This window comes from Armigeres subalbatus, chromosome 3, assembly GCF_024139115.2.
Source record: "Armigeres subalbatus isolate Guangzhou_Male chromosome 3, GZ_Asu_2, whole genome shotgun sequence".
In the NCBI taxonomy this organism is placed as follows: domain Eukaryota; kingdom Metazoa; phylum Arthropoda; class Insecta; order Diptera; family Culicidae; genus Armigeres; species Armigeres subalbatus.
Genome location: NC_085141.1, coordinates 399,947,886 through 399,962,039, shown reverse-complemented (window position 1 = coordinate 399,962,039; position 14,154 = coordinate 399,947,886). Strand labels below are relative to the sequence as shown.

General features: G+C 36.9%; 2 protein-coding genes across 6 annotated transcripts in view; one reads left to right on the top strand and one right to left on the bottom strand.

The window, feature by feature from the left end:
- The window catches only part of LOC134226947 (putative helicase MOV-10), a 28,169-nt gene extending 27,494 nt beyond the window's left edge, over positions 1-675 (bottom strand). For 3 of the 4 annotated variants that reach the window (XR_009983587.1, XR_009983586.1, XM_062708083.1), the window contains exon 1: positions 373-675. Coding sequence is in view for 2 of the 4 variants with exons in the window: in XM_062708083.1 (XP_062564067.1) it covers positions 373-397 (25 nt within the window). In the remaining 2 variants the exon portion in view is untranslated. The remainder of the gene's footprint in view (positions 1-372) is intronic. The other variant, XM_062708084.1, reaches the window with a different exon arrangement.
- LOC134226946 (putative helicase mov-10-B.1) overlaps positions 1-14,154 on the top strand; it is a 105,662-nt gene that overhangs the window by 27,425 nt on the left and 64,083 nt on the right. Inside the window, exon 1 of one of the 2 annotated variants that reach the window (XM_062708080.1) lies at positions 2,674-2,874. The exons of the other annotated variant lie outside the window; for it this stretch is intronic. Coding sequence (XP_062564064.1) covers positions 2,803-2,874 — 72 coding nt within the window. The 5' untranslated portion in view covers positions 2,674-2,802. Of the gene's footprint in view, positions 1-2,673; positions 2,875-14,154 lie in introns of those variants that run through there. 2 annotated transcript variants of the gene reach the window in all.

The following is a 14,154-nucleotide window of genomic DNA, read 5'->3' as shown; positions in this document are numbered from 1 at the left end:
ATTCATATCAGTGGATATCGAGATATCGATGATACTTTGGCGTTTGTATATTTCTTTCGAAATAACAAACGGAAAAAAACAAATGATTGGACGAATGTTAAACGACATCAATGAAGAGCTACCTATATCGTGATAAAAAAAATCATCTTATAGTCTGTTCAAAACTTGGTTAGTTAATATCGTATCAAATGATTTGATAATAAAATTTGCAAACATCGACATCTTTAGTCTTCATTAGGTGCTAAAAAATGTGTAGACTGAATACTGGCTATAGACGAAATAAGCTAGAATAAAAGATAAACGATAGAAAATAATCAGCTTTCGCCAGTGCGACATTCAGAAAAATATTCAACACAAAGGATTGGTACTTACTAAACTCACCAGAACTTGGTTCCATATTCAACGTTTGTAATTGAGCACAATAAACTTATTTAAGTATCCGCACCTTCGATAAGATAGGTATTAAAGCACTTCAGAACACATTCATCAACATTTACTCCACAACTTGGTTATTGAAATATGAATCATCAAAATGTAAACATTCAGCAGTTTTCCTCTTGAATTTGCAAAAATAATAATAATAAAGAAGCCGATAAGAAAAATTGAGATACAAAATGCACCAGCAAAAGAGCTATAAATCAACCGGACCGGCGTGCACGAAACGAATAATGGCGAGAAACGATGACGATCAGTCGGCAGTCGGCGTCATCGCGCGCCAATCCAAAATGCAATGCATGGAAGGCGTCGCACAGCATAAATTTCATTCAAATTCATGGCCAAAATTTTCATGTTAATAATTATTTATTATGATATAAAATATTATCAATTCACCAAATTATAGCCGCTAACGAAATTGGATTTTTCTCACAATCCATACGTTAAACCCTGAGAGTCCTAACTTCGGAAGTGGTGCACTGTTTTCACTTGGAGTTGCGCTACACAGCGCACCACTTCCGAAATCTAAACTTCGTTAGCGGCTATAATTCGGTTTTCTACTGAATTGATAATATTTATAACAATATATCAGAAAACATCGGTTCTGCTTTGTTTTGGACAAAAGATATTTTAGTTACTAGATAAAGATTGTCGCTTCGGTTCCCTTTGTTCTGTCCGAAACATGTGTGGTATCAAACTGTCAAATCGTATGTACTTTTCCTTCGTTGACATTTAGATCCCCTATCCTCGTCAGCAAAAGATGTTCCGGACAGCGACGACAGCAACAATCTTTATCTATAGTAACTAAAATATCTTTTGTTTGGACGTACATGATTTTTTAACAATTTTTCCATAGACAAGGCTCGCTTAACTTTTCAAAAGGACCTAAGTAACATTTTTTTCATGATTTAATTTGAATGTTGCAATCAACAGACAATATGAAAGCTTTTATATGCATAGTACTTGTTGGCATATAAGGTAGTGTGCGACGCTTTGCTGTAGATCGAAGATGGATAGGAGGTAGGCGCCGGTTAGTTGTAGTTGCTCTGTGGTATAGATTAAGGAAGTTTGTTAAGGATTATTGTACATATATACCTATTGTTGAACAAAATAAAGAGAACTGCAGCTGCTGGCAGAATTATCAGTCAGTAGCCTGCCGTGGTATAGAGAGGGAACTCTAGTTGTTATTCTTTGTGAGGGGGTTCCCTCCTTGCTCTCAGGCCAACAGGTTATGGGCCCAGGAACGATTCCCGTTCTCCATCTTAGTGGGATGTTATGGCCGTCGACGTTATCGCAGTGGGATCATGGATCGGCCGCATAAGTCGCGTGGCGCTGTGGGATCATGGATCAGCCACGTAAGCCTTGGGTAGCGCCGGACGGAATTCATCAGGAGGTTGGAACGTTCGGTAGGATGCTGGCTGGTCAGTCCAGGAGGAGCTTTGGATCGGAACATTCAGGAGCTGGTCGGCAGAGTATCGAGAGGCGCTGTGCAAGCTTCGGAGTCGGGCCACTTGTGCAGGCGCATGTGCTGGAGAGGTTGTCGTACAAACATCGGAGTGGAGGCCATTTGTACGGGCAACGAATTTGGACCAGGAGGAATTATTCCAGCGAGGAGGAGCTCTGGGCGGAGGCTCGATGTTAGGATGAGCTAGGAGAGTTGCGAGGCGTGCACACTAAGGAGGAGTGTTGGAATATCAGGTAGTCTGCGACGCTTTGCTGTAGATCGAAGATGGATAGGAGGTAGGCGCCGGTTAGTTGTAGTTGCTCTGTGGTATAGATTAAGGAAGTTTGTTAAGGATTATTGTATATACCTATTGTTGAACAAAATAAAGAGAACTGCAGCTGCTGGCAGAATTATCAGTCAGTAGCCTGCCGTGGTGTAGAAAGGGAACTCTAGTTGTTATTCTTTGTGAGGGGGTTCCCTTCTCCGGCCAACAGTACTCAAATTAAATCAAGAAAAAAATGTTACTCCTTGACCTGAGATAAAGTTATAAGCTAACAGGCTATCGTAGAAATAAACATAATACATAATACTTAGGTCTTTTTGAAAAGTTAAGCGTAGGGATTTACTTTTGGAGAAAGATGTTCCCATTTATCACTGATTCTGAATGATGGTTATCTCTGGATAGTATTTTTTTTTTGTTCGAAACATGCGAACAATCCTTCGATAAATGGACACCCCTAGTTTCCTTCTTCGAACACAACCGCAACGGCGTCCCGACCGACGGAGGCGACAATTTTTCAGTTCCGAGTTCGAGATAAAATTTGGGTGCGTAGCGTGATAGATGGAAATTTGGTGCTTGCAAAATTTAATTTTTACTGCATAGAAATATCAGAACTATCGTTCTATACTTAATATAATCATCAATGACATTCTGTGAAGTTGTTTTATATATAATGAGTTTTATTATGGAAAATATTGAAAAGCTGATAGCTTCGGTAAGTTTTCATTTTGCGAGAAAAGTAGCGTAGGCACATGGTTAAATCAGACAACCAAAAATAATATTGATGAGCATCGAAAAATCGTTTTTTTTTGGTATTTTTAATAATGGGAGTATGCTTGAGAAGTTTTCTGAAATAATCCAACAAAAAGCATTGTTACTATTTAAAAATGTCTACATAATTTGGTTGAAATTCTCTAATTTAAATCAATATTTGAAACAAACATTCTCTGCATTGCAATTGAAAATATTAGCCTGTTCTGTTCAAATATTACGTAACGCAATAGGGGTGGGGGGTTGTTTTAAAATATAGGAGGAAGGGGTCCTTCGAAATATTGTTACGCGTAAGTTATTTGCATGGACATGAAAACATATTGATTATCTTTGAAAAAGCATAAAATATATACAATAGATAATAATTTATTGCACTGTCCCTCAAATTCTACTAAAATTAAGATCGTTTTCAAAAAATAGCATTTGTTACGCATTACGCATAGAGGTGAGTGGGGGGTGGGGGTTCTTAAAAACGTTTTTCGAAATAATGAACAGGCCCAAAGTCTGAGAACAAAAAATTAGAGACGAGCCTTTCTTGAGCTAAAAACAGGGTGGCCCCTGAACCGTACATTTCGTTGAAACTGAAATTATTATTTCTTTTAACGTTTCCATTGAAATCGTGACGTCATGCTCGTTTGGAGACACGTTTGACAGTTCGTTTGGAGACAGAGGATTTATCTTCGCTCATCTATATATTCCACTATCTATTATTTGGACCAGGTCCAAAAACGTAAATTGGAAATATATCTTGGAAATATCTTTCAAAATTATTGAATTGTAATAAAACAGAAGTAGCATAGCAAACAATTTATTTTATCTTTAAATGAAACAAATTAATAACAGCACGACCCAAACTTTGCTAACGCACGCATTACAAGCTTCGAAAATGCGTCAAAATTTTTGGAAGATAGTTTAAGTTTGGTTAGATGCCAGGATAGATTGGGTAGTCAACCTGACAAACTGTAAAAACATACTCCTTGCACAAAGGACTATATTGTTACACATCAAACATCTAATTTTATTTTTCGGTAGTTCTACTCATGCAGCCTCGACTGGAGGGTAAACATCAAGACAACCGCCTGGTTAAAATTCTTTTGCGCTCAAAACCAAATCAGCTTTTATTCTCATGACAGGTGCATATGGTGGGTACGTACGATTTTTAACGTGTTGCCTCTCAGATAATTGCAACAGTCACAAAAAAACAACAGAGTTCTGTTGTTTTTTGTGACTGTTGCAATTACCTGAGAGGCAATACGTTCAGATTTTTATTTAACATACACATTAAATTTATTAACAAACGCATTTTCGGTTTGTTGTTAATAATATTGCGCATTTAAGAGTTAAATGTCGTATAAAGAAACTGTCGAGTCAAGATGCGCAATGAGACACTCATTTTTTAATCACCTCTGCCTTCCCGAATAGAAAATACAATAGAATTACATTAAAATATCATAAAATTACTATACATTTTATTGATGAACAATCAATTCTATTGTTCTTCTATTGTACCAATTAAATTGCCTTATTGTTGTTCCAATAAACGAGCAATAAAATCTATTGACAGAAAAATGTTGACAATAGAATTACAATAATTTCTATTGTAATGGCAAAAATTTGTTCGAGATTTTTTTTATTGTTACGGTAACTAACAACCCATATTTTCTATTGCAAAACAGCCATTTACAATAGGATTTATGGTGGAAAACAATATTTTTAATTGTTATTCTATTGTGAACAACAATAGAGTTTATTGTAATTACAATTTAATTTATCGTATTGTTACAACAATTTCTATTGTAATGCTATTGGACTTTTTTATTCGGGTTATCTAGGGTCTGTCTCAATTGGATAATTAAACTGAAATTAAACTTAAAAGTGACATTTCAATAATTATCGAATAACCCTGCTCGCAGAGCAAGATTACTTTTGACAGATATCGAATCATTTTCCATCGATGTCTTATTGGAATTGCTGGGTAGCACCAGCCATTCTTATAACGGGGTGTTTTTTTAATTTTCGAACTATCACTTCTCGCGTGATTTTTGAAAACGTCGTAAGTCCAAAAGAGAGGCTCTCTTTGTTTACTTTCTCTTTCGATTATTACAAAGCCATACTAACATTTACATTGGATTTTCCAGCACCGACCTGAAGAAAATAGCTTTGTCTAGTGTGCTGAGGTGAAAATATTGCAACAATTTTTAAACTAGCCTAGATATAAGCAAAAGAGAGCGTAATGAAAGAGAGTCTCTCATTTGGACTTACGACGTTTTCAAAAATCACGCGAGACTTTTAAGTTTAATTCTCCAAATGAGACAGACCCCTAGAAAAGGATTTATTTTTCCCGAAGGATTAAACTACTCTATCTTTTACGTCAATAAGATTTGACATTCATTCAGGGTCGTATTTCCAATTAGAATGTAATCCCTTCCCAATACCCACTCTGAGGAACTCACTGATCCGCAGGAATTCAACGGAAAACGAAACGCATACCCGTGTTGAAAACCTGGGTAAAAGAAACTATGAATTAAAGCTTTTCCTAATAGGGGTCTCAAAAGCCGTCTGAAGAAAAATAATTTCTGACCGATCTAAGGCTTCTTCTTTTCGAGCCCGGGGAACGGAAACAATGGAGGTGAAAAGTTTAACACTTAATGGATGCGCTCGAATAAATAATTTTGCCTACCACAGTTTTACAAATGAACATAATATTGGTTCACGCAGAAAAAACTACGTTAAGAACAAACATATTCTAGGTAAATCCAAACATAACTTCAGTTTGTTCTGGCATCAAAAATAAATATGTTTGGATCAAACATATTGTTGCATTTGAAACGAACGAAAGCTTTTTTGAATCAAATGTGCGTTTCAAGTTGTTTCAACCAGCTAAATTTTTGAAGCAAACATCAATATTATTGTTTTGGTTCGACCACTCATTATATTTTGATATCAATTCCAATTAATTTTCATATTCTGGTAGCATTTGACTACCAGATTTCACAATTCCAAACGTTCATATTTAATTTACTTACCTTTCTGTACCTAAAAAACATCCTTATCATTAATTTGGAAGCAAGAAAACATCTGCTTCTACTCTTGCTTCTACTCCTCTGCTCAGCGATGCCAGATTTCTTCAACATAAATTCCGTAGATTAGCTAAAAAAATTTGGCTGTCGCTAATTCGGCGCTAAAACATCACACGACAGATCTATAATTTTTCTCAATGCAAAAAAAATAACAACTAACCGTCCAAAATTTATAGTTACTGGTTTTGTTGTATTCTAACTTCAGATAAACATCGCATAATGACTTTACCACCACCTTACGTGCATACTGCACGAAATGAAGTTTAGTACAACAATGTCAACGCTAGAAGGCGCTAGTGTGAGATGTCAAATACAAAGATATACGATGCGTGCGCCTCTGGTTGGGAAATTCGTCATCAGTTGAATTTGAAACGACCGTTGAGCACATGGTCGATAGGAATTTCATCAGTGTTATGTCGGTTTGTCTGTGTACTTTCATGGAAATCCAAACAGAAATAGATTCAAGTCATAGTGCCCTCTACACACATTTCCACATTCGCCGTAATGGCAGTTGCTATACATATTTTTGACAGTAACTGTTTCCATCGCTGATACTACCTACATTTTATTTATTGAACTCTGTTGAAAATTTTAACATAGAATCAGTTTAATATTATGGACTTCTTATTTTTCACATTTCAAATTATTGAGCTTTAGCGCAGGCGGTGCCATAGTTGTGGTAATGTTGGTTCACCAACAATTTTGACGTAATGAGTTCATTCATAACTTGGCGTCAGCATAAGAACTATAACTAATCCAGTACAGAAGTAAAAAAAAACCCTATTTTGACACTGAAATAAAGATTGCAAACGAAGAAAATCCTCAGAATATCAGGATTACAATCCATCCTTTACCAAACTTCTATTTAATCCAAGAGTTCCTCCAGAAAACCCTCGAAAATAATCTTGAAATAATCATTCTGGTGTTATTTCGTAAATTTATCCAGAAATTCTTTGGAAAGTCTTCTAAACATTTTTCTGTAAATACTTTACACAATTCTATGGGACAAACCTCCAGGAATTAATTCGGTAAGTCACCCAAAATATTCTTCAGGCATACCTTCAGTTTTTTTGAATTCTATCAGAAATCCTCTAAATATTCCATAAATTCCCACAGGACTTCCTTTGGAAAATCCTTCGCAAATGAATTCAAAACTTCTTCGGAACCTCCTAAAGGAGTTGCTTTCGAATTCCACTAACTTCCCACAAATTCCTTCGGAAATTTCTATAGGACAACCTTAGTAAGTACCGTAAAGAATTCTTCCGGAAATTTGTTCAGAAATTCTTCTAAGGATTATTAAGGGAATTCCTCCAAAAATTCCTTTAGTTATATTTTCAGAAATATCTACAGGAATTAATTCAGAAATTATTTTATTATTTTTTTTATTGAAATCGCTACATGAAAAATTCAATTTATTCAGAAGTTTATCCAGTAGTTCATTTGCAATTTCATCTAGAAAATTCTAGGACGAAGCTCTTCCAAGGAACTTCCAAAGTTTTGTAGAAGAATGTTCGACATTCAAAAGTTTTAAGAAGAATTTTCCTTTAGAAACATTCGAAGAAACATCTGGAGAAATTTACTTCGAACTTTTCCGAAGGAACTTCTTGAAAAATGTGCAATTACCTGCGAATTTTTTGAAACCATTTTGGAACTCCTGGAGCAGCTCCCGGAAGTATTTTTGGAGGAATTCGCAAATGAATTATTGATGGATTTTCCGAAGTATAACTTGAGTGGATTTTCGAAAAGTATTCCTAAAGGAAATTCTGAGAGAATTGCTAAAGGAATTTCCGAAAAAGTTTCTAAAATAATTCCTTAGGGAACTTCCGGATGAATCCCTGAAGAGTTTGTCGAAGGAATTTACATTGAAATGTCAAATGGGAATTTCCTCCAGGATTTATATAAATTGGCGAAAAAATCAGAACAATTTTGGCGTAAGCAAACAAATTTGAGGAAAAATATTCAGTTTAGTTGGTCGCGTGCACCATTGTGTCTCAGTTGAACTCCGCCAATATATTTTTTTTAAGCAATTATGTATATGTAATAAAATGTTTAATAAATGTTTGGCAGCGTACTCTAATTATCTCTCTCTATGTAGAGAAGGTTCCGGTAATTCAATATAATGGTCCTTCGAGCCGGATTATTGGGAAACTATACGATTCGAAGGACTTCCGACTCCACCTTCCTTTACTGACTTCCAACTGGTCGAAGGTGGATCCTAAATTCCACAAAGATTGCACAATGCACACACGGCTGTTCAAACTTATCTTCAGGATTATAACACAAGAGCAAGAGTGCTATTCAAGAATTTAAATAGGATCTTCGATTTCACTGAATGAATTAGTTATTTGCAACAAGCTTCATGGATCATGCACAAGAATTATTTTCTGGATTTTAGGCAGTGGTAATCTCGGTCAATGATCGATCAGAAAATTCAAGATTGCTTTCATAATCTACGGTATCAACGTGGAAATTGATCTCTCTTCAACTCTGATACGGATAACTGATTTTCTACGGATAAATCCACTTTAAGGCTTAGTATAGCCTATTTTTTCGTCTGTGAGTTATATATTCATATTTAAAATTGAATTAAGACGATACAATTGTTTTTAAAAAAGCATGCCCCCTCGTCTTATTTTAGTCTGAAATTAATAAATTGAGGGGGCAACAGTGAAATTTCCATTTTTTTTAGAATTTTCATTTTATTATAACATTTTTTAATAAATCCAATGAGTTTTTGATTTTTTCATTTTAATATTAATTACTATTATCTCCCCTTGACCTGTCGGAGACCAATAAGACATAACATTCAATAAATATTTGTAACGGTCTTTCCCTCTAAATAGAAACCCATACCTATATCAGGAACTTACATATTGTTTACTCAACTTGATCTAAATTTGAAACCAGATCAATTGAAACTAAAAGTGTGCTAGTAAAAAAATCCGTAGATTTCCGCAGAAATTATCAAATTTCCGTAGTTTTTATCTACGGATCCGTAGATCCGTAGAAAGCACTCAATTCCGTAGATCTACGGAAATTTCCGTAGATCTGGCATCGCTGCCTCTGCTGCTTCCGATCGGATCCGATCCGAACTCGAGTGTTTGTTTACTTTTGCAAGAGCGAGCGAGGGGCTGCCCACTAGTGAAGGTATAAAACAAACAGGGATTTAATTTGGTTTTAAAAATAAATATGTTTGATTCAAACATATTACCATTTTGGAAATAAACATGTATATTTTTGAAGCAAATAGATGAAATTTGTATCCGTGTTTTATTAACCTATCGGGCCCTAAGGACGTCACTATTACTAGGGTATGCTTGGGGTGGCGATATCGTGGTGGTGGTGGCGGCGGTCGTGTTGATGGCGGCGACCTTGTAGTGAAGGTGGCGGCGTTCGTGTTGATGGCGGCGACCTTGTAGTGAAGGCGGCGGCGTTCGTGGCGGCGACCTTGTAGTAAAGGCGGCAGTGTTCGGGGCGGTGACCTTGTACGAAAGACGGTGGCGTTCGTGGCGGCTACCTTATACGGAAGGCGGCGGCGTTCGTGATGGTGGCGGCGTTCGAGTACCGACGACGGCGGCGTTCCTATTGGTGACGGCTACCTTGCACTGAAGGCGGCGGCGTTCGTGTTGGTGACGGCTGCCTTGCACTGAAGGCGGCGTTCTAGTGCCGAAGGCGGCGTTCGGCGTTATTTGGTGTGTCCGGCGGATTGTCGCCAGGGAGAACGATGAACTTTTTCCCAAAATCCCCGATTTACGATGGCGGATGATCGAAGGCGACCCCGGATGGATTAATACCAAGCAAAATGGCGTCAGATATAATAAAAAAGACGTCTGTTCTGATGGCTGGTCCAGATGAAAGAGACCTTTAGTTTATTTTTTGATCATCTTCTTAGCTTGAAGCGTTACGTGTGTTACGCTTCTTTGACGTATGACAAGATGGTTTTGACCAAGGTATTTACAATCATATAGATGTTTCAGTGTGGGTGACACAACAGCTGTTCCCCTTTTAATTAATACATTAGTATTAATATTTCAAAAATTCGAACTTGAAATATCATTTATCAAACTTAACAACTTCAAATGAACTTAAATCCTAAATCAATTCACTTTATCGATAATTCATCACTTTGAACTTATACTCTACGAATAACTGAACTCCGGATCTTCGTTTCGCTTGCGGATCCTCTTCGATCGCCGTAGACACACGTTCGGCAAGTCCGCCGAAGTCGCGTTTCGCTTTCTGGCCTTTGCCGGAACCATAGGGAATCCCCTGAATGGTTCATCATCAGAGCCGCTTCCAGCGTTAACTTCTTCGGTGTCCTCTTGGTTTCGTTCTTCAATTCCAGTTCGTTCTTCGACCGTAGCATCTCTACCACCCGTACCGACTCCCAGCCACACGTTTTGTCTCGGCTGCGGAGTTTGCCCCTTGTAGCACCTAAGCTGACTTCGGTGGGCCATGGTGAGAGCGCTTCCAATTGCTATCTGGAAAGTGTTAATAGAAAAACGTTTGAGAAACGTTGCCTTTATCCATTTATTCGGTAAATGATGATGAACATTTCGATACCATACAGTATCTCCTTCTGTCAGTGTGTCTAAGCCGTCATTCGACTTTCTCGGCATATTAGACACATTTTTGTCATCATTTATATTTGTAGTTTGCGGTACTTGTAAATAATTTCTATAAGTCTTTTTTGGATTCAAAAGGTCCAAAATCGTTTTTGGCTTAAAAAGAAATATTTTCTCCGAGGGAAGTTGCCCATCACTCGAAACAATATTATTTCTATAATTCATTAGAAATAAGTTTATCTGATCCTCCAAATCAACATCTTGCAAGTCTGGTTCTAATAAAAACTTTTTCAATACTGTTTTAACAGTTCTCACCAGCCGTTCCGCCTGCCCATTACTGGAGGGGTTATAGGCTGGACTTTTCAAAACTTTTATTCCCTGTTTTTCAAGAAATGCTGTGAATGAGAATGAATTGAATGGAGGACCACCGTCCGATACCAGTACATCTGGTAAACCAAATCTAGCAAAATAAGCTACCAATTTCTTCACCACTTTTGCACAATCCGTGCCCTTCTTCATCCATTCTACTTCCAACCACTTTGAGAAAGAATCAACAATCAGTAGAAAAGTGTGGTGAGAAAAATAAAAGAAGTCAATGTGAACTCAGCTGAAGGGTCTTGTAGTAGGTTTCCAGTTGGATAAAACTTTTGTTTTGGTACTATTACCATACTTCCACATACATCACAATTCGATACATACTTTTCAATGTCTTTATTAATGCCAAACCAGTACACTTGTCTTCTTGCCAATTGTTTCATTTTAACTATTCCTGCGTGGTTGGCGTGTAAAAGCTTCAAAATTCCGTTTTGCATTTTATGTGGAATTACCACCCTGTTCTGGTACAAAACGCACCCTTCAACAATTTCCAAATCAGTTTGATTTGCAAAAACGTACATAAGACATTTATCCAACTTTTTTGGCCATCCATCACGCAAATATTTCATAAGTTGTTGTAAAACTCGTCGTCCTTTGTCCATTTGGCAATCAAAGCAAAATCAATGGGTAATTCATCACCAAAGTTTATACTTTTTATTAACTCATGGTCTAACTCAATAGGAACCTTCTGCTCTAATGGGAATCTCGAACAAAATCCGCGTTTCCCATTTTGCAGAAGGTCTGTACCGTATTTCAAAATCGTAAATCGAGAGTTCAAGTATGTATCGTTGGAGTCTTGTTACAAATATGGAATTTTTCCTTCTTTGCCGAAAATCCCTATCAATGGTTTGTGATCAGTATAAGCAATGAACCTTTGCCCATATAAATATTTATGGAATTTTTCAATAGTACAAACCAAGGCCAAAGCTTCCAGATGAAGAATTGGGTAACCTTTCTGCGCGTCATTTAACGTAAAAGAAGTAAAACTAATAGGCTTTTCGATGCCTTCTATCACATGTGCAATCACTCCTCCCTAGGCCATAGCCTGAAGCGTCTGTTACTACTATAATGTCTTTTGATGGATCATAAAATTCTAAAAAACTGGTATTAACCAGTGCGTTTTTGCTTTCTTGGAAAGCTTTTTCACAATTACCGTCCCAAACAAATTTAGTATTTTTCTTCAATAGTTTATACAAATGGAATAACTTGATAGACATATGGGGCACGAAACGATTGTAGTAGTTGATCAAGCCTAAATATGACTTTAGCTCAGTTACATTTCTAGGAACCTTTGCTCTTTGTATGGTTGAAATTTTGTCTGGACTAGGTAGTAACCCGTTTTCGCTGAGAATATGGCCCAAATATGGCAATTCTGACACAAAAAAATTGCATTTCTCAACATTTACTTTAATATTTGCATTTGCGAGTCTTTCCAAAACAAGAAACAATTTTTCACGACAAGTCTCCAAGTTTTCACCTGCTATGAGTACATCATCAAGATAAACATAAACATTTTTAATCCCTTCTAAAATTTGATCCATAACCTGTTGGAAGATCGATGCACTTGAGGAAGCCCCCTGAGGTAAACGATTATATGTGAACAACCCCTTGATTGTGTTAATCACCATAAATTTCTTAGAACGTTCAGTCAATGCTAGCTGTGTATAAGCTCCCTCCAGATCTAGCGTACAAAAAACTTTGCAATTTGCCAATTTAGCGAACAAGTCGGCTGCTAAAGGTAAAGGGTAAGTATTTGGTATTAAAACTTTATTTATAGAAACTTTACAGTCAATTACGAGTCTTATTTCATTATTCTTTTTCATAACTACAACAACTGGTGATGCCCATTCACTAGTCTTTACCGGTGTAATCACATTTTCTTTTTCTAATTTTGTCAAATAATCCAGGACTTTTCCCCTCAACCGATAGGGTACATCATAGGCCCTTTTAAAAATAGGAACATCACTTTTTAACACCAAATCAGCCTCAAAATCTTTAATGGGCGTTGAAAAATTTTTCATAAACATTTTCGCAAATTTGCTTTGAATTTCCCCAATAATACACTCTTTGTTCGCTGAATCTACCCTATTCACCATTTGATCACTAAGAAAATTGTTCCTCCATCGAGGAAAGAAAACATCAAGCCAATTTCGGCCAAATAAGGGAATAAATTTAAAATCAGTATTTAAAATTAAAAGATTCATTTTCATTTTCAATCCATTTAGATTCAAAAAGCATTTGTTTCCCCTTCAATTTTTAGTTTTGATCCATTGACAACTAGTAGTTGCTTATCACTCTTAGTTAAGGGTTTTTTGAATAACGAAAAATATTGAGATTTTCCCATAACAGTTACACTAGAACCACAATCGACCTCCATTTGTACCAAACGATCATCAATTGAGACATTTATAAGACATGGTTCACTTATTCTATTAAGAGACGCAACACACATACACTGCAAATCACCTGAATTCCATTCATCATCATCGCTGTCATCGTCAGCTCCCTGAATCGTCGACATTCTGCCCATTAAGGTGCTCAGGTCTTTCTCTGCGCTCGTACCCTCTTTCGCAACATCCACGAACTTTACCGCATCCCTCTTCATATTCTTTAATTTAAAACATTTCCGTTTTATGTGTCCTTTGACCCCACAAAAGTCGCATGTCATTTTAGAATAGTCTGTTCTACGTCTGTCATTGTTGAATCTAACTGTCTTTTGTGCACTATTGTTGTAATCTTGAGTACGTCTCATGTTATTGTATGATTGTGTGTCTCGATTGCCTTGTCTGTAGGGCTGGAAACCTAATCTTTCTCTAATGGGTATCCGAACTGGATTTGGTCGCTCCGGTGTTTGTATTTGGCTATCCCTTGCTGTGTTATATACTTGGAGCAATTGATTAATTCTCGACCCCTGAGGAAATCCCGTATTAATTGTCCTCGCATTGTCTTTAGCAATATTCCAGGTAGTAATAAATTTGTCCATGGACTCAAGGGACAAATTTTCTTCATTTAACAGTTTTTGTTTTAAAGCCTCATCCCTCAGCCCGTGCAAAATCCTATCTTGAATGGCAATGTCCTTAAACCCGCCAAACCCGCAGAATTCCGCTTGGAGTTTGACTGCCAAGACGAAATCCTCGGCTGACTCATCTGGTTGTTGGACGCGATGACTAAACCGGAATCGCTGAACTAAATCTGGTTCGGTTT